This window comes from Sphaerodactylus townsendi, linkage group LG10, assembly GCF_021028975.2.
Source record: "Sphaerodactylus townsendi isolate TG3544 linkage group LG10, MPM_Stown_v2.3, whole genome shotgun sequence".
NCBI classification, from domain to species: domain Eukaryota; kingdom Metazoa; phylum Chordata; class Lepidosauria; order Squamata; family Sphaerodactylidae; genus Sphaerodactylus; species Sphaerodactylus townsendi.
The window spans coordinates 78,585,498-78,605,216 of record NC_059434.1 but is presented as its reverse complement, the minus strand read 5'-3'; the positions used below and the strand labels follow the sequence as shown (position 1 = coordinate 78,605,216).

The 19,719-nt window shown below is 55.0% G+C and overlaps 1 protein-coding gene across 1 annotated transcript in view; it reads right to left on the bottom strand.

Moving 5' to 3' along the window:
• The window catches only part of LOC125439644 (basic proline-rich protein-like), a gene marked incomplete at its 5' end in the record, with an annotated part of 48,878 nt that extends 40,241 nt beyond the window's left edge, over positions 1–8,637 (bottom strand). The window contains 2 exons of the mRNA XM_048508762.1: positions 4,390–4,450; positions 7,138–8,637. Of these exons, the coding sequence (XP_048364719.1) occupies positions 4,390–4,450; positions 7,138–8,637 (1,561 nt within the window). The remainder of the gene's footprint in view (positions 1–4,389; positions 4,451–7,137) is intronic.
• Positions 8,638–19,719: the final 11,082 nt, after the last annotated feature.

Genomic DNA, 19,719 nt, shown 5'->3' with positions numbered 1-19,719 from the left:
ACATGACCCTCATATATTATGCAGGGAAGAGGGGTTCGGTTTGGATTTGAGGCCTCTCAGGGGAGCTGCTGTTAGATTTATGGAAGGGTTGCGTTACCACAAGAAGTTCAGGGAGTACAACAAAAATCTTTCATTGATTAGCAAAGCAGTAAAAAAAAAAGAAATTTGTGAAAATGGGGCTTTTAAAAAAGCCTCTTTAGGGTCATAATAAAAATGCTGCATTAGATCTTGGATTATGAGAGAGAACATAAATCTATGACTGATTTTCAAACTTTTCGCCTTCCATGAATGCTTAATCTTGTCTGCTCAAGAACGGGGTGGGGGGGGGGGCAGGCAATTGGCAGGATCCTCAAGAGTGGGGACTTGGGAGTTGCATAATTGCCTGCACCATGAGATCACTTCCGGAAAACCTTGAAAATGATGTCAGGTAGCTCTAGGAATCACCAGAAACTCTATGGTAAACTTGGAGCATTTCTAATCATTCCAATAGGTAAGGAGAAGGAGGAGGAGGAGGAGGAGTTTGGATTTATACCCACCTTTCTCTCCTAGAAGGAGACTCAAGGTGGCTGACAAGCTCCTTTCCCTTCCTCTCCCCACGACAGACACCTTGTGAGGAGGTGGGACTGAGAAAGGTCTGAGAGAACTGTGACTAGCCCAAGGTCACCCAGCAGGAATGTAGGAATGCAGAAACACATCTGGTTCACCAGACAAGCCTCTGCCACTCAGGTGGAGGAGTGGGGAATCAAACCCGGTTCTCCAGATTAGAATCCATTTGTTCTTACCCACTACACCATGCTAGCTGTCTTTCCCAACACCACTCTGCAGATTTGGGGGGTTGCTGTAAGAATTTTTTGGCTGGGGGGGGGTGTCTTTCTCATATGGTACTAGACAATACTGTAAGGTTTTGCGGGGAAGTGCTCTGTTCTCACATGGTGTCATTTTTGCCCTGAATGGACTAAGGCTGCTTATACAAGGGAGTGGAGTAGAGGCTTGTGGGTCGGTATCCAGACCCCCCAAGCTCCCCTCCCCACCATTTCCTGGCACTCCTGGTACAGGAATGCTGAAGTTCCAGGTAGCCTCAACGCCCCCTTTCCCAAATCACTTATCCAGTGGTGGGATCCAAAAATTTTAGTAACAGGTTCCCATGGTGGTGGGATTCAAACTGTGGCATAGTGCCAATGGGGCTGGGCGGGGCACGACGGGGGCGTGGTCGGGCATTCCAGGGGCGGGGCATTGCTGGGCAGGGCTGTGGCAAGGACGCAGCCGCTGCGTCAGTCCTTGGGTGGGAAACGAATGCACGCAGGCGCAGGCTGCCACGCACGCCGGTGCATCTGCTGGTAGACTGCTTCAAGTTCTGTGCGCTACTGCTGAGAGGAGGGGCGTAACTAAGGCAAAAATCACGTGGCAAAATCACCAATTAGTAACCCCCTCTCGGCACACACAAATCATTAGTAACCTACTCTCGGGAACCTGTGAAAACCTGCTGGATCCCACCTCTGCACCCATCCTCAAAGCGTAGAAGCTCAGAAGTGAACAGGGGCTGAAAACGGGAAGGGGTGTGCGGCCCTGAGAACTGCCATTTTGATGGAGGAATTTACCTCTGCCCCCACCCCGGTTATCTGCATGGACTCTCTCGCTGAAGCCACCTCTGCACTTTTGCTTTTGAGCAGGTGCAAAGGAGGTTTATGCTTTGTTCCAATTTGAAGGAGGCAGCTCCAAGGGTTGTACTTGGAAAGAGCATGACACAGGTATGCAGGTGCAGCTGATCGCTGCGGGGGTTCATTTCTGTATGCCTGCGCAGCTACACATGTGTTGCAGGAAAAATTTTTTTAAAGAGAAGTGTCTCTGTGCGAAGGCACAGAAGCAGCCCAGACCGTTTCCATGGGCTCCGATCGCTGCCTGAACAGGTGAAGGGCACACGTGAATGGGGGAAAGGAAAACAGGTTCCTTTATAATGACTGCAACCCATTATACTTTGTGCTGTGTGAAATCTGTTAGAATATTTGGCATCTCTTATGTTTAAGTTATCGCAGGAGCCAGATAGCTGCACCATTTGGTTACTGTGTGTTAATGCAGGGCAGCTAGGCAGTTCACTGGTTGATTACCCTGAGGCGGGCAAGATAGCCAATTATCTATTACAAAGTCCAGATCCTAAACAGCACTGGGTTCTGACTGGAGCCAAAGGCAATGTCTTCTCTCCAGCCTTTTTACAAGGTCGGATTGAGAAGCTGCCGCTATCGGATAGACTCCACATCATGCTGGCAGGGGATGATGGGAACTGTAGTCCAGAACATCTGGAGGGGCACAAGTTTGACACCTGTGGGATAGAGTATGCCCATATTGGCCTACCTTGGTGGAAACACTGGAGCATATTCTACGTCACTGCCCGAAATATAACCCGCTGAGGGAAGCCCTATTACTATTGATTATGGGTAATGCCCCTCCCAAAATTTGCATGGTAAAACCACTTAATAGTAATGATCCTCTGATCTTAGAGAAAACAGTCCACTACTTATGATTGCAGGTCATGTCGTTAAAGAGAAATTTAATATCACATGTTACCCTTTCCTATTGTCGTAATGTTATTCTGCACAAATATGCTTAATAAAGGTTTTTTTGAATTTGAATTTGAATGGGTTGATTGAGGTTGACCTTTAATGCTGTATATTATGGGGTAGCTTCTGAGCTCCTCACCTGTCCCTACTTCTCCTCTTCTACCTTTCACTCTTTGTCCTTATGCTGCATGATCGTCTGCTGCGCTGCTGTATTTTTCCTTGCTTACTTTTGTGCAAGCTTGTTTTGCTTGCCGGTGCTTTTTAGCCCAGGACTATTTTGTCTTCCTCTTCTTTTTGTAAATATATATATATATGTAGCCTGACTTTTATACTTGGAACTTTATCAAAGGATAGCTCCTTTTTATAACTCTGCTGCGTTTGTTTTTACGCTGCTAAAGAACTGGGTAGTTTCAGTTCTTCTTTCAAAATCCACCAAGGTTAGAGTGCAATATATGTTTATGGTGCCACCTGGTGGTCAAGTTGAAAACACTTTTGTTCAGAAGTCAGACGAGGCCTGCTGATTTCAAAGGTGGGGTTTGTGAAGGGATTTCCCTTAGATGGAGACCTGTCTGGGTCCTGGCGTTAGTAAGCACGTAAGTGTCAACAAATCACAACCCATTTGTGGCAACTCCAGCAAGGGTCTTCCAGCCAAGTGAAAAGGAGAGGCAGATTGCTGTGGTGTAGTGGTGAAGAGGAGGTGCACTCTAATCTGGAGAACCGGGTTTGATTCCCCACTCTGCCACTTGAGCTGTGGAGGCTTATCTGGGGAACTAGATTAGCCTGTGCACTCCAACACACGCCAGGTGGGGGACCTTGGACTAGTCACAGTTCTTCGAGCTCTCTCAGCCCCACCCACCTCACAGGGTGTTTGTTGTGGGGGCGGGGGAAGGGAAAGGAGTTTGTAAGCCGCTTTGAGTCTCCTTACAGGAGAGAAAGGGGGGTTATAAATCCAAACTCTTCTTATTATTCTGTTGGCTTCCTCTGCAGAGTATTCCCTCGTGGTCCTCCGTCCAAATGCCAATCCTGCTTAAACTTCTTGAACTGATGAAGTCAGGCTGTACCAGACCAATGCACAACCCAAGGCAATATGACTCCAATAAAGCAGCGCTCTAACCTTGCTTTGCTAGTTTGTCCTCCCAGTATCACACCAAAGAAGCTCGGCGTTCCATTTCTCAAGGGCACATCTCTGCTACCACCAATGTACCCAGAGGTGGGATCCAGCAGGTTCTCACACGTTCCCGAGAGTAGGTGACTAATTATTTGTGTGTGCCGAGAGGGGGTTACTAATGGGTGATTTTGCCACGTGATTTTGGCCTTAGTTACGCCCCTCTTCTCAGCAGTAGCACGCAGAACTTGAAGCAGTCTAGCAGGAGGTGCACCGGTGTGCATGGCAGCCGGCGCCTGCGTGCATTCGTTTCCCGCCCAAGGACCGGCACAGTGGCTGCATCCTTGCCACAGCCCCGCCCAGGAATGCCCCGCCCCGGAATGCCTGACCACGCCCCGTCGTGCCCCGCCCAGCCCCATTGGCGCTACGCCACAGTTTGAATCCCACCACCACGGAAACCTGTTACTAAAATTTTTGGATCCCACCACTGGATGCACCTTTGTGTTTAATTCCAAAAAGAGCAGAAAATGCCCACCCATGGAAGTTGAATCACTTGCCCGAATACCTCTGCATCTACAAGCCATTAATGCCAAATCGAGAATCTCTCACCACACAGATGAAGCCTTGCAAAGCTAGCAAATCAGCACATGTTTATATATCAAGGAACAGAGCTCTCTTGACACAATACTTGGATCGTCTCATAAGATGTTGATTGAACAAAAAACCAACCTGCAGCAGACACAAAGTCGTGGCATTCAGGCTCTTTCTTATACTGACTTGCCAACTTGTTCTGGACATTGAAAGATAAATTGAACAAAGAACACGGAAAGAGAAACTGGGGTCGATTCCGCACTTGGGTTATCGACCTAAGTTCAAGCTGCGTTCAACCTAAGTGCTCCGCACAACCACTGGGATAAGGCGTGAACGTACCAGCTTAAGCCCACCAATATAGCGGTCAAATTTCTGACTCCAGTTGGGAACTACTACTTTTTCAGGGAACCACACTCGAATTCCGCTTGATTCCAGTAAAGTGCGGAATCTCTGGTGCCAGGAGTCCCCCATTCAGCCAATCACAGCTGAGTGTTTCGGGCTTGCGTACAGCTGGCCAATCAAAAAATACCACCTTCATCCCTCCATTACGGTGGCAGTTTTTTAATAACGTGTGTGGGGATAGACGGAACATGGCCGTAGAACAGTAGCCAATCGGAACAGAGCAGCAAAGAGGCTGGGGGGGATGATTCAAGCCTCCGAGGCACAGATCCAGAAAGCTGGTTTTACGGTGAGGGGGGAGCATTAATGGCTTCGACCTAGGTTAGTACCCTTCTCAGGGAACTGGGTCGAACCTATTTTACTCGTGTGCGGAATTGCCCTGGGATCCTGGTAGAACAGCTAGATTTAAGTCCAGTAAAAAAACAAAAAGATTATCAGGGAATCAAAGCTTCCTTCATCAGACTCTTGATAGCTGATGCCCTGAAACTCTTGTTGGTCCGAAGGTGGTACTGGATTCAAATCTAGCTCTACTGGATTCAGATTCTACTGAAGTCAGGTCGCTTCCGCACATGCAGAATAATGCACTTCCAATCCACTTTCAATGCACTTCGGGCTAGATGTTACTGTGCGAAAGAGCAAACAATTGTGAAAGTGGATTGAAAGCGCATTATTCTGCTTGGGCGGAAGGATGCCCCAGGCCAACATGGCTACCCTTTGAAACTGGCATCCGGGTAACAGCGGAGAAAACATCCTCCTCCCCCCTGCTCCATTTGCACCTCTATAGACGGAGGTCAAAGCTGCACATCTGTTCGAAAGGATGCTTTTTTGGACCAGCGCTGCGCGCAGAGCCAGCTCAGTTTCTCCCTGTCTCATAAAAATCATTCGAGGCACCAGAGGCCCAAGAACAAATCCTTGGACCGTTCTCAAGAAGCTGTCAACCTGCCGGTCGGGCTGTTTGCTACTCCCCTTTCTTAAACGTGATAAGCGGAGCCTCCGAGATATCTGTATCCGAAAGCTGGGAGGGGCGGGCGGTTGATTCATGCGTCGGAGACGAGGGGCCCCCTTCTCGGCCGGGCTGGTTCACGCACGCAGGTCCTTTGGCAGAAGAACTGTAGATGTTTCCAATTAGGTGAAAAACAAAACCCTCCAAAGAGCATGGCTTTAACCCAAATAAAACCTCTCCTGAATATCACATTTTTCTGCAGCAGGAAAGCAGTTGAGACAGCTGCCCCACACAGGCGGTATCGCAGGCAGTAAATTAGGCCGCTTTTATGGACAGCGGGGGGACGGGCGGTCCCCGAACAATTAATTTTACCACTGGAACTTTGACCCCCGGAGCACTTTTTATCGCCGCAGGAATTTCTTATCGAGCTCTTGCTCGCAGGTGCAATGGGAGGCTCTAGGGAAAGCCAGAGTTCTTAAGGCAGGTACGGCTAGGAATGAGAGAGAGAGAACTTCAAAAAAATACAGACTTGGGGGAGAAAGAGGATTGCCTATGACTTGGAAGGAGGAGGGAAGATTCCTCGAGGAATGTCATCCCTCGCTAATGAGTTTATGGCGTAGCCTTTCGCCCAAAATGTGTGCGAGAAGATCTCCAGGGCTTACCTAAATGGCGGGGCCGAAAAGCCACTGAGCAGAAATTGCAAGCACAGCTGTGCTGCTGACTCAACGGGCTTATCACGGGGAGGGAACTAAAGTCCCGTTCCACTATAAAGCTGCACGTGGACAGCCGGGCTGCCTGTCCAAATGTGCGCTGCATGGAACTCCGAATGCGCTAATGTCCCTTTCGGGGAAACGGAATCCGCTGAGAGCAACAGCAAAGAGGTCTGTGTGTTCCAGTGATCCCTCGTTACCAAGAGTCCTTCGTCTGGAGTTTCTGTCAGTGTCCTTATTTTGCCCTTAGGATGGGTCTTTCAGAAGAGGTTCGCATGAAGGGAACAAGGCACCGGGCTTTTGGTTTCATCTCCCCTCCCCTGGTGTCTCAAAGGAAGATGGAGGAAAGTGTTGGAATAAGCGCTCCTGGTAGTTGGAGATTATTCCTTATCGTAGTTAGCAGAACGGCACGGGTGGCTAGAACACAGCACAAGCCTTACCTCGTGTGCATGCGTGCTCGAGTGATGGATCCCAATGTGCGGCAAGCTTACACAAAAGAAAGTCGGAGTCAGTTGTAGTTTCTAATCTAATAAAAGGAGTATTTATTAGTGAACTCCATTCTGGATAGAAAGGTAGGTAGATAGAGTCACTATGCTATCCTAATCTAGGAGCATCCATCCTCTCTCTAGGCATGGTAGGAATAAGAATGGAGAAGGGGTCGAGGAAGAAGCCGGAAGGAAGGAAGTCCCTGAGAGTATCAGTCTAACATCAAAGGGATAGAACCAGCATGATAGAGTAAAGGTGTCAAATCCCTAGGTCAGTGGTGGCGAACCTTTGGCACTCCAGATGTTATGGACTACAATTCTGGGGGGGGGGGGGGGTGGGGGGGGGGGGGGGTGGGGGGGGGGGGGGGTGGGGGGGGGGGGGGGTGGGGGGGGGGGGGGGTGGGGGGGGGGGGGGGTGGGGGGGGGGGGGGGTGGGGGGGGGGGGGGGTGGGGGGGGGGGGGGGTGGGGGGGGGGGGGGGTGGGGGGGGGGGGGGGTGGGGGGGGGGGGGGGTGGGGGGGGGGGGGGGTGGGGGGGGGGGGGGGTGGGGGGGGGGGGGGGTGGGGGGGGGGGGGGGTGGGGGGGGGGGGGGGTGGGGGGGGGGGGGGGTGGGGGGGGGGGGGGGTGGGGGGGGGGGGGGGTGGGGGGGGGGGGGGGTGGGGGGGGGGGGGGGTGGGGGGGGGGGGGGGTGGGGGGGGGGGGGGGTGGGGGGGGGGGGGGGTGGGGGGGGGGGGGGGTGGGGGGGGGGGGGGGTGGGGGGGGGGGGGGGTGGGGGGGGGGGGGGGTGGGGGGGGGGGGGGGTGGGGGGGGGGGGGGGTGGGGGGGGGGGGGGGTGGGGGGGGGGGGGGGTGGGGGGGGGGGGGGGTGGGGGGGGGGGGGGGTGGGGGGGGGGGGGGGTGGGGGGGGGGGGGGGTGGGGGGGGGGGGGGGTGGGGGGGGGGGGGGGTGGGGGGGGGGGGGGGTGGGGGGGGGGGGGGGTGGGGGGGGGGGGGGGTGGGGGGGGGGGGGGGTGGGGGGGGGGGGGGGTGGGGGGGGGGGGGGGTGGGGGGGGGGGGGGGTGGGGGGGGGGGGGGGTGGGGGGGGGGGGGGGTGGGGGGGGGGGGGGGTGGGGGGGGGGGGGGGTGGGGGGGGGGGGGGGTGGGGGGGGGGGGGGGTGGGGGGGGGGGGGGGTGGGGGGGGGGGGGGGTGGGGGGGGGGGGGGGTGGGGGGGGGGGGGGGTGGGGGGGGGGGGGGGTGGGGGGGGGGGGGGGTGGGGGGGGGGGGGGGTGGGGGGGGGGGGGGGTGGGGGGGGGGGGGGGTGGGGGGGGGGGGGGGTGGGGGGGGGGGGGGGTGGGGGGGGGGGGGGGTGGGGGGGGGGGGGGGTGGGGGGGGGGGGGGGTGGGGGGGGGGGGGGGTGGGGGGGGGGGGGGGTGGGGGGGGGGGGGGGTGGGGGGGGGGGGGGGTGGGGGGGGGGGGGGGTGGGGGGGGGGGGGGGTGGGGGGGGGGGGGGGTGGGGGGGGGGGGGGGTGGGGGGGGGGGGGGGTGGGGGGGGGGGGGGGTGGGGGGGGGGGGGGGTGGGGGGGGGGGGGGGTGGGGGGGGGGGGGGGTGGGGGGGGGGGGGGGTGGGGGGGGGGGGGGGTGGGGGGGGGGGGGGGTGGGGGGGGGGGGGGGTGGGGGGGGGGGGGGGTGGGGGGGGGGGGGGGTGGGGGGGGGGGGGGGTGGGGGGGGGGGGGGGTGGGGGGGGGGGGGGGTGGGGGGGGGGGGGGGTGGGGGGGGGGGGGGGTGGGGGGGGGGGGGGGTGGGGGGGGGGGGGGGTGGGGGGGGGGGGGGGTGGGGGGGGGGGGGGGTGGGGGGGGGGGGGGGTGGGGGGGGGGGGGGGTGGGGGGGGGGGGGGGTGGGGGGGGGGGGGGGTGGGGGGGGGGGGGGGTGGGGGGGGGGGGGGGTGGGGGGGGGGGGGGGTGGGGGGGGGGGGGGGTGGGGGGGGGGGGGGGTGGGGGGGGGGGGGGGTGGGGGGGGGGGGGGGTGGGGGGGGGGGGGGGTGGGGGGGGGGGGGGGTGGGGGGGGGGGGGGGTGGGGGGGGGGGGGGGTGGGGGGGGGGGGGGGTGGGGGGGGGGGGGGGTGGGGGGGGGGGGGGGTGGGGGGGGGGGGGGGTGGGGGGGGGGGGGGGTGGGGGGGGGGGGGGGTGGGGGGGGGGGGGGGTGGGGGGGGGGGGGGGTGGGGGGGGGGGGGGGTGGGGGGGGGGGGGGGTGGGGGGGGGGGGGGGTGGGGGGGGGGGGGGGTGGGGGGGGGGGGGGGTGGGGGGGGGGGGGGGTGGGGGGGGGGGGGGGTGGGGGGGGGGGGGGGTGGGGGGGGGGGGGGGTGGGGGGGGGGGGGGGTGGGGGGGGGGGGGGGTGGGGGGGGGGGGGGGTGGGGGGGGGGGGGGGTGGGGGGGGGGGGGGGTGGGGGGGGGGGGGGGTGGGGGGGGGGGGGGGTGGGGGGGGGGGGGGGTGGGGGGGGGGGGGGGTGGGGGGGGGGGGGGGTGGGGGGGGGGGGGGGTGGGGGGGGGGGGGGGTGGGGGGGGGGGGGGGTGGGGGGGGGGGGGGGTGGGGGGGGGGGGGGGTGGGGGGGGGGGGGGGTGGGGGGGGGGGGGGGTGGGGGGGGGGGGGGGTGGGGGGGGGGGGGGGTGGGGGGGGGGGGGGGTGGGGGGGGGGGGGGGTGGGGGGGGGGGGGGGTGGGGGGGGGGGGGGGTGGGGGGGGGGGGGGGTGGGGGGGGGGGGGGGTGGGGGGGGGGGGGGGTGGGGGGGGGGGGGGGTGGGGGGGGGGGGGGGTGGGGGGGGGGGGGGGTGGGGGGGGGGGGGGGTGGGGGGGGGGGGGGGTGGGGGGGGGGGGGGGTGGGGGGGGGGGGGGGTGGGGGGGGGGGGGGGTGGGGGGGGGGGGGGGTGGGGGGGGGGGGGGGTGGGGGGGGGGGGGGGTGGGGGGGGGGGGGGGTGGGGGGGGGGGGGGGTGGGGGGGGGGGGGGGTGGGGGGGGGGGGGGGTGGGGGGGGGGGGGGGTGGGGGGGGGGGGGGGTGGGGGGGGGGGGGGGTGGGGGGGGGGGGGGGTGGGGGGGGGGGGGGGTGGGGGGGGGGGGGGGTGGGGGGGGGGGGGGGTGGGGGGGGGGGGGGGTGGGGGGGGGGGGGGGTGGGGGGGGGGGGGGGTGGGGGGGGGGGGGGGTGGGGGGGGGGGGGGGTGGGGGGGGGGGGGGGAGGGGGGGGGGGGGGGCGGGGGGGGGGGGGGGGGGGGGAGGGGGGGGTGTGGAAAGGGGGGGGGGGGGGAGTGGAGGGGGGGGGAGGGAGGGAGAAGGGGGGGGGCCGGGTTGGGGGGGGGGGGGGGGGGGGGTGGGGGGGACTGCGGCTCTCCAGATGTTCAGGAACTACAATTCCCATCAGCCCCTACCAGCATGGCCAATTGGCCATGCTGACAGAGGCTGATGGGAATTGTAGTTCCTGAACATCTGGAGAGCCGCAGGTTCCCTACCCCTGTTCAAGAAGGACCAGCAAAGCAGGATCAGAAACCAGGGCCCTTTCCCCACCTACCGTTTGCTGTGCGCTACTGCCCCCAAATAGCGCGTGGTCCAGTGGTGCTCCCCGGAGTCCGAGACTGCGACAGCGCTAGCCGCCCCCCAACTCTCTAGCGCTCGCGTCCCACTTCAGGGTAGCCGTCATTTCTGGCGCTGAAGAAGCAGACACCTGCTCACAGGGAACCACGACCCGTAGGAAATCCCTCAGCAGCATCAGAGTAGCGCGCTGCAAAACGTAAGCGGGGAAAGGCCCCAGGGTTTCCAAAATAAGTGTTTTGACATCGACAACTCGACGGGACAAACCAGAACCGTGGTCCTTGGTTTGAGTCTAAGGGCTCCCGCGTGGTGCAGTAGTCAAGAGCAGGTGGATTGGGTAACAAAAAAAAATTATTATGGAATTTGATATAATGCTTTAAGAAGCAACAATAACTATGAAGTGATACATAGAGAGCAGCATCTTATTATGTACAATACATTCTTGCTGGTCTCTGTTGACTGTGTTATAGTTTTGTTTGAACTCAGTACAATTTGGACACGTCAAAGATGATGTTCTTGCACCTTATGCTCATTCTTTCTCAGCCATGAAAGTCTGCCATGCCGGATGTCTTTATCTCTTAACATTTGTGGATATCTATCAGGTGATGCTTACGGTCCTTCTTGTATCAGAGTTGTGGACAGCCGCCGGTTCTATAATTCATCAATTGATATAAGAACATAGAACATAAGAACGAGCCAGCTGGATCAGACCAGAGTCCATCTAGTCCAGCACTCTGCTACTCACAGTGGCCCACCAGGTGCCTTTGGGAGCTCACGTGCAGGATGTGAAAGCAATGGCCTTCTGCGGCTGTTGCTCCTGAGCACCTGGTCTGCTAAGGCATTTGCAATCTCAGACCAAAGAGGATCAAGATTGGTAGCCAGAGATCGACTTCTCCTCCATAAATCTGTCCAAGCCCTTTTTAAAGCTATCCAGGTTAGTGGCCATCACCACCTCCTGTGGCAGCGTGCCTGGATTGTGTCCTCAGTCTGTGTCAGAACCAGTCTCTGCGTGAAAAGCAGCTGACCGCTTGGTGCTTTGGTTGCCGTGATCTGTCTGGTAAGGAGGTATTGGGATGTGAAATGCGGAGGTACAACCTGTTGCATTTCTCCTCCTGACAACAGCCAGAAGTGGTTCATGTTTTACTGCCCCCAAGCAGGTGGCTGCTGGCAGATTGGCATCTCTCTTCGCCCTTGACGCGAGCAGTTTGTCATCACTGCACTCTGCTTTCAGACGTCAGCAAATAAGGTGCTGCTTTCCTTTTCTGATTGAGACTTTTAATTTGTGCTTCTGTAACTTCTATCTGTGGGTTTTGTGGGGCAGAACTTAGAATGAGTCTGCAACAACAAATTAAAAAACCCAAAATGGTTTACTTTCTTAACATATAACATCAAACATCAACATTTAACATCACACTTCAAGGTCCTGTTCAGGTTTCATTTTCAAGTCTTTATATTTACAGTCTACTGATACTGCCAAGTCCAATTCTTCTTTGCAAGTGGGTTGGCTCCTGAAGGCTCCAAGGGCTTGATGAACAGGATTCAACATGATGAAGGTTTCCAGGAGAACTCTCACCCATTACAAACACAAAAAGAAACCCTGAAACAATAAACTCCAACATTTACAACATAGCAAAAACAAACAACTACCTTCCCACTAGTTCCCAACAACATTGCAGTTACCTTAAACAAGGTGTTAATGGCTTATTCAAACCAAGGTCTGAGTCTGGTAGCTTTGTCTCCTCCAAACTACATGAGCTCTGCAGCCTTCTGCTGCTTTGAGTCTCCACCCCTTACTGGGTCAACCCATTCTGAGCATGGGGGTTACACTTCCACTTGCTTAGCAATATTCTCAGCAGGTGTGGAGCATTCTGGCTTGTGACTGTGGTGTCTTGGTAAAGAAACACTCCCAAACAAGGAAGATGTGCCACTTGACGTATGGGCAGGAATGTAGGTGTAGAATTTTTATGGGGTGGGTTTGGGGGTGGGGCTCAGGGGGCAGGCCCTGCCCCCACCCACCCCTGGGGGCGTGGCCCCACCTCCCCAAGCCCCACCTCCCCAAGCCCCACCTCCAGCCTGCAAGCCAGCCAGAGTCCGGGAAAGAAAGTCTCGCCTCTCGCGAAACTGCTTCACAAGAGGTGAGACTCTCTTTGCTTAGGTTCTTAATGTTTTCTACTACAGCCTTGTGGTTGTATGGAGCAAGGATAAATAAGGTTACCCCTTTTAACTGGAGTTGCTGAGATTTTCATAGAATCATAGAGTTGGAAGAGACCCCAAGGGCCAACAAGTCCAGCACCCTGCAATCCAGGAACACCCAATCAAAGCACTCTTGACAGATGGCCAATTGGCCATCCAGCCTCTCTTTAAAAACCTCCAAAGAAGGAGACTCCACCACACTCCGAGGTAGTGCATTTCACTGTCCAACAGCCCTTCTTACTGTCATGAAGTTTTCCCTGATGTTTAGGTAGAATCTCTTTTCCTTCACCTTGAACCCATGACTCCTGGTCCTAGTCTCTGGAGCAGCAGAAGACAAGCCTTGCTCCCTCACCAACATGACATCTCTTCAAATATCTAAATGTGGCCATCATGTCCCCACTTAACCTTCACTTCTTCAGACTAAACATCCCCAGCTCCCTAAGTTTCTCTTCATAGTGCATGGATTCCAGACCTTTTACCATTTTGGTTGCCCTCCTCTGGACCCGTTCCAACTTGTCAACTTCTTTCTTGAATTGCGGTGCCTAGAACTGTACACTTGTGTCAGATATTTTTTTAGTTCCATAATATGCTTTCTATTTACCATTTTGTTTTACAGTTCCACACAACAAAACTGTGTCTTTTTAAGTGCATCATGCATAATAGCAAATCACACTTAGTGCACAAAATACTTTGTTGCAACTCTTGCATACATGCCTAAACCATAGAGCATTTAGAGGCGTAACCTATCCTTGTGCTTTCTAGGAACTTGGGGCAGGGGAGGAAATCCAACTGGAAGCAGGCTGAACGGCCAGCCAAAGTCAGGGGGTTGATAGGACCAGATGGAATTCCATTGGACCACTGGGTCACCTGACCCCTGCTGAGTAGATAACAGCAGTACCAGATTCTGGCCAGCCCCAGTGGTGCCAAAGTGCATCATTAAGCAAGCCAGCAGCGCCCCCTTTTGGGGGCACAGAGAATCAACAGTCTAGTTTTAGCTACTAGAGTCCCTGGTCTGAGTTGGTTGCATGGAGTGGGTTACCAGTGACCTTTTCAATCACCTAGAAAAATGCACCTTAAATTAAGTATATGCAAGAAAACAGGCTTATAAAGCCTGGCAGTTATCATAAGTGTAATTTGCCCTTAATTTATTGATCTGTTGTGATTAATTGATGTATATGCTGCTCTGAGCCTGTATGGGGAAGGCCAACCCATAACATCAAATGAATGAGCAAATAAAGAAATGGGTGCCAGCCTGAAGCACAACAGTGTTGCCAGAATCCTGGCCTGGCATCTCGTAGCATTGGTTCATTTCTCCTTTTCACCACAAGAGGGCATCATTTGATAACCTATGTCTGAAACACCTGAAAGTCTGGTTTCAGTCCAGGAATTAAGGTTTCCAACTCCAGGTTGGAAAATACCTGTGGTTTAAGGGGGCGGGGGTAGAGCCTGAGGTTTGGGGAGGGGAAAGGATTTCAATGGGGTATCATTCCACAGAGTCCTCTTTCGAAAGCGCCCATTTTCTCCAGACGAACTGATTTCTGGCACCTGGAGAAATTATGCTTGGACCCTGGAAGCCATGGATAATTAAACTGGAATCAAACAAATGTAGTGATGTCCTGCAGATATCCTTATACATCCCTTCCATGTTTCAAAAACCAATTGGGGCTTTTCTTGCAGTGGTGGTCACTGAGCCTGGGTGGACTTAAGAACTCTGGACTTTAATCTGGAGAACTGGGTTCGATTCCCTGCTCCTCCCCCTGAATCCTGCTGGGTGACCTTGGGCCAGTCATAGTTCTCTAAACAGAGAGGCAAGCAATGGCGAGCCACCTCCAAACTGCTTGTCTTGAAAACCCTGTGGAATTGCTATAAATCAGCTATGGCTTGACTTGACTCCACACACACAGACACACAAAGTCACTGGTACTACCAGCACCTTTAGGGGAGGGCACTCCCAAGTCTGGAAGAATTGGTGGAAATCAGTAAAAACTTGTTTGTGACTCTGTGTGTACGTGCGTGTGTATGTGTGTTTGTGTGGTGGTTAAGAGCAGGTGGATTCTAATCTAGAGAACTGGGTTTGATTTCCCCACTCCTCTACCTGAATGGCAGAGGCTTGTCTGGTGAACCAGATGTGTTTCCGCACTCCTACATTCCTGCTGGGTCAGGCAGCTTCTTATCAGCTTGGTGCCTGCAGCTAGTCATAGTTCTCTCAGAACTCTCAGCCCCACGTACCTCACAAGATTTCTGTTGTGGGGAGAGGAAGGGAAAGGAGATTGTAAGCCACTTTGAGTCTCCTTCCAGGAGAGAAAGGGGGGATATAAATCCAAACTCCTCCTCCTCCTCCTCCTCCTCCTCCACCACCACCACCTCCACCACCACCTCCTCCTCCTCCTCCTCCTCCTCCTCCTCCTCCTCCTCCACCACCACCACCTCCTCCTCCTCCTCCTCCTCTTCCTCCTTCTCCTCTTCCTCTTCTTCTTCGCCATCAAGTGGCCGACTTGCAGTGACACCGGGTGGCATTTTCAAGACAAATAGTTAAGCAGAGGTGGTTTGCTGTTGCCTTCCTCTGCAGAGTCGTCCATGAAGCTCTTTCTTCCAAGTAGTGACCAGCTTAGCGTCTGAGATCTGACAACACTATACCATTCCACATCCCAAAATCTTACGTGTCTTAAAAGAACATTAAAAGCGCTGAAACTAGTAATGCAGTTCTTCAGCATTGACAGCACTAGGGGGCGCTAGAGTTCCAGTGATGCATTTTCTTTGCCCTCTTATTGCTACAGAACTCACCCACCTCCTGTGACTTCCAGACCCCTTCTGAGGACCCCTGTAAATAAGTTTGTTTTCCTCCTGACATCTGATGAATCAGGCAAAGAACAACTGGGCCACGCAGATGACAAGCAATGAAACAACCAAGTCTTCACACGGCCAAACTTCTTTTCAACTCCCCCACCTAATTTTCACGGCCACATTTTCTTTCTCCTTCTTCTCTTTGTATGACTTGATTTAGCACAGGGATGTCGAACTCTGGCTGTCCAGATGGCCATGCCAATGGCCACGCTGGCAGGGGCTGATGGGAGTTGTAGTCCATGAACACTTGGAAGTTCAGAGTTGGACGCGCCTGATTTAGCAGCTTAGATATAATGAGATCCTACAGTTCCACCCTGCTTTGAGGGGCACTTTCCTCCCGGGAATGCCCCAGAGATGGGGAAAAAGCACTCAGCACCAGAGTTGGACCTGTGTGGGATCTGACACGTTTTCCTGACTCACTCACACGAAACACACAAGAGTTTTAGGACCAGCACACATCACAAAATTATCATTAGCAAAAAGAATCCATGAACTAGGCAACTAAAAATAGAGGGGAGTATAACCAGGTGCTTTTTAAAGGTACTATCTAGCTTGTACGAGCCGTCCGCCCTCCTCATTTCTGTAAAACTTGCCCCCATTTCTTGGTGGATTGTGTGGTAAAAGCTGACTTCTGTACATAGCCTGCTGGTAGCTAACTTTGTTTCCTTGCAAGAAAAACAAGTAATTCTGGGTATCGTTTAGCAAACAGTGGGCAAAGGACCACCAGCGTCTTCCTGAACTGCACCCAATAATCTTACACTCCTTTATATTTTGGGGCGGGGTGTGTGTGTGTCTTCCCTAATCTCAGTTTGCAGTCCCATGAATCCGATTCTTCCTCCCCTGATTCAGCCAATTCAAAGTCTGAACGTGCTTTCCTAGGCTGCAGGCACCAAGCTGATAGCAAGCTGCCTCTGTTTGCAGTGGCGTAGTGCTTAAGAGCAGATATATTCTAATCTGGAGAACCGGGTTTGATTCCCTGCTCTGCCACTTGAGCTGTGGAGGCTTCTCTGGGGAACCACATTAGCCTGAGGACATTAGCTGGGTGACCTTGGGCTAGTCACAGTTCTTCTGAGCTCTCTCAGCCTCACCTGCCACACAGGGTGTTTGTTTTGCGGGGGGGGGGGGGGGGAAGATTGTAAGTCCTGAAAGGAGACTGAAAGGGGGATATAAATCCAAACTACTACTACTACCACTTCTACTACTACTATGTAAGGGATATGTAAGGGTTTCGTAGGACGCTGTTTTAAGATATAACTGTTGTTTTAAACTGTATGTATGATTTTATATGATGTTTTATATTGTGCACCGCCCTGAGCCCCTTGGGGACAGGGCGGTATATTAAACAAACAGACAAACAAACAATAATAATATTGACCTGGTTGCCGCCTTTGTTACTCACAGACAAGGTTTCCCCACCCACCCTGGACACTCCAACAGATATATACTCCACTTGCTTTCCCAACATCAGATCCTCTGAAGATGCCAGCCACAGACGCAGGCGAAACGTCAGGAGAGAATGCTGCTAGAACACGGCCATACAGCCTGGAAACCACACAGCACCCAAATAATAATATTCTTCTCCACCTGTATGCAAGGCCATCTCCAACATCCTTTATTTAGAAATACTTTTTCTTTGTTGACCTACACGAGTGTATCTTGATTTTATATCCTAAACTGCCTGGATGAGACACTATCATATTTGAAAACCTCCAGCGTTCTCTTCCCTTAATACACTTCTCTGGAAATAAATACACTTAATAGACTTCTCTGGAAATTAAGTATACATTGTTTCCTGAACCCATCCTCAGAAGACTGGCATTTTAGACCCTGCAGAATCCACATTATTTCTTTGGGATGATTCATTCATTTCTCCTGCTTAATCGTGGGAGTTTTAATAGGATTGATGGGAGTCACAATCAGTGGGCTGGTCTGAGCATGTCTTCATTTGCGCCCCTCGGTCTGACTGTATACACTTGAGGTTGGGATCTGAAGAAGTGATACAGAAGAGAAATGGGAGAGACGGGGTATACAGTTGCCAGGCCTACCCCAAACCGCCAGCATGGTGTAGTGGTTAAGAGCAGGTCCATTCTAATCTGGAGAACCAGGTCTGATTCCCCACTCCTCCACCTGAGTGGCAGAGGCTTATCTGGTGGACCAGATGTGTTTCCGCATTGCTACATTCCTGCTGGGTGACCTGGGGCTAGTCACAGTTCTCTCTGAACTCTCTCAGCCCCACCTACCTTACCAGGTGTCTGTTGTGGGGAGAGGAAGGGACAGGAGATCGTAATACACCTTGAATCTCCTTACAGGAGAGAAAGGTGGGGCATAAATCCAAACTACCACTACTACTACTACTACTTCTTCATTGGAATTCTTCCTCCAACTTAAGTGGCTGCTCCATTGGAAGGAAGAGCTACTTAAGTTGGAGAAAAGTTCTTCAGAGCAGTGGTTCTAAACCTGGGGGTTGGGACCCCTTAGGGGGTCGAACGACCCTTTCACAGGGGTCACCTAAGACTCTCTGCATCAGTGTTCTCCATCTGTAAAATGGATCATAAATGTTAGGGTTGGGGGTCACCACAACATGGGGAACTGTACTAAAGGGTCGTGGCATTAGGAAGGTTGAGAACCACTGCTTTAGAGCATAGGTGTCAAACTCGCGGCCCTCCAGATGTTATGGACTACAGTTCCCATCATCCCCTGCCAGCATCATGCATGCAGGGGATGATGGGAACTGTAGTCCATAACATCTGGAGGGCCGCGAGTTTGACACCTGTGCTTTAGAGGATCCACCCTGCTGGTTTCACTGTAGCAATTCCTACAACTGAAGAGAGAAACCACTGCTTGGTTTAAAGGCGCTTGTGCAAAGCCATGAGCGAGCCACAGAACGTTTGGCTCCACCCTTCAGTCCTTTGGACCTTGGCTGAACGCTCTCTTTCTTCCTCTTTCCAACGCACGCAGCTCACGATCCCAGCCTTCCTCCAGCCAATGCAGCATTCCTCATTTGCATAGCGGAATGGGAAGGAGAGAAAAAACGCCTCTTGTTCCAGCCAGAGCCAAGCTGATTTGCATCCAAAGTGAAGGGCCTGCAGCTTGCCCGGGGCAAGAACGTTTGCATCTGCTTTCAAAGCAGGGAATCCCACACCGGCACCTTGGGCAGCACCTGCTGGCTATGTTGACTTCCGGGAACAGTGCCTGCAAGCCATTGCTCCCCACCTTTCTCACCAGACGCTGCCAGAAGCCTCAAGAGTCATTGCTATTTTCTTTTTTCTGGTTTTAAAAACGTCTTTAGCCCAAAGGATTTGCCCAGGTTTCATAAGTGGAACACTGTTTCCTTAATCAGCTAAGGAACCAAAGTACAGTAATGGAACACACGAGGAAGGATAACAACATAACTTTTTGGTCACTTAGCTGTTATCAGAACCAGGATAGTGTAGTGGATAAGAGTGACTAAGGGCGATTCCGCACACGAGTAAAATAGGTTCGACCCAGTTGCCTGAGAAGGGTACTGACCTAGGTCGAAGCCATTGTTGTTCCCCACTGCAACCAGCTTGATCCCAGCTCGGAGGGCGGGATTATCCTGTGCCTCTTCGCCACTCCGTTCCGATTGGCTACTGTTCTACGGCCATGTTCCATCTATCCCCACACACGTTATAAAAAAAACTGCCACAGGAATGGAGGGACGAAGGTGGCGTTTTTTGATTGGCCAGCTGTACGCATGCCCGAAATACTCAGCTGTGATTGGCTGAATGGGGGACTCCTGGCACCAGAGATTCCGCACTTTATTGGAATCAAGCTGCGTCCGAGTGTGGTTCCCTGAAAAAATAGTAGTTCCCAACTGGAGTCGGAAATTTGACCGTTACATGGGGCGAAGCTGGTACAAAACCACATTGATCCCAGTGGTTGTATGGAGCACTTAGGTCGAACGCAGCTCGAACTTAGGTCGATAACGCAAGTGCAGAATCAACCTAAGACTCTAATCTGGAGAACTGGATTTGATTGCCTGCTCCGACACATGAAGCCTGCTGAGTGACCTTGGGTCAGCCACAGTTCTCTCAGCACTCTCTCAGCCCATCTAACTCAACTCCATTGTGGGGAGGGGAAGGAGTTCGTAAGTGCTTTTAGATTCCATACGGTTGAGAAAAGCAGTGTATAAATCCAAGCTCTTCTCTTCTTCTTGTTCCTAACCCATTTTTAACACCCTGTGACCTGTGTAGATGATTCCTATGGCCAATATCATCATAGTATAAATTCAGTCCTAATGCAGTGGGATAGAGCCAGTGTGGTGGAGTGGTTGGACTTCACTGCTACAGCCCCCTGAGTGGATAAACCTTCTTCTTCCCCCAG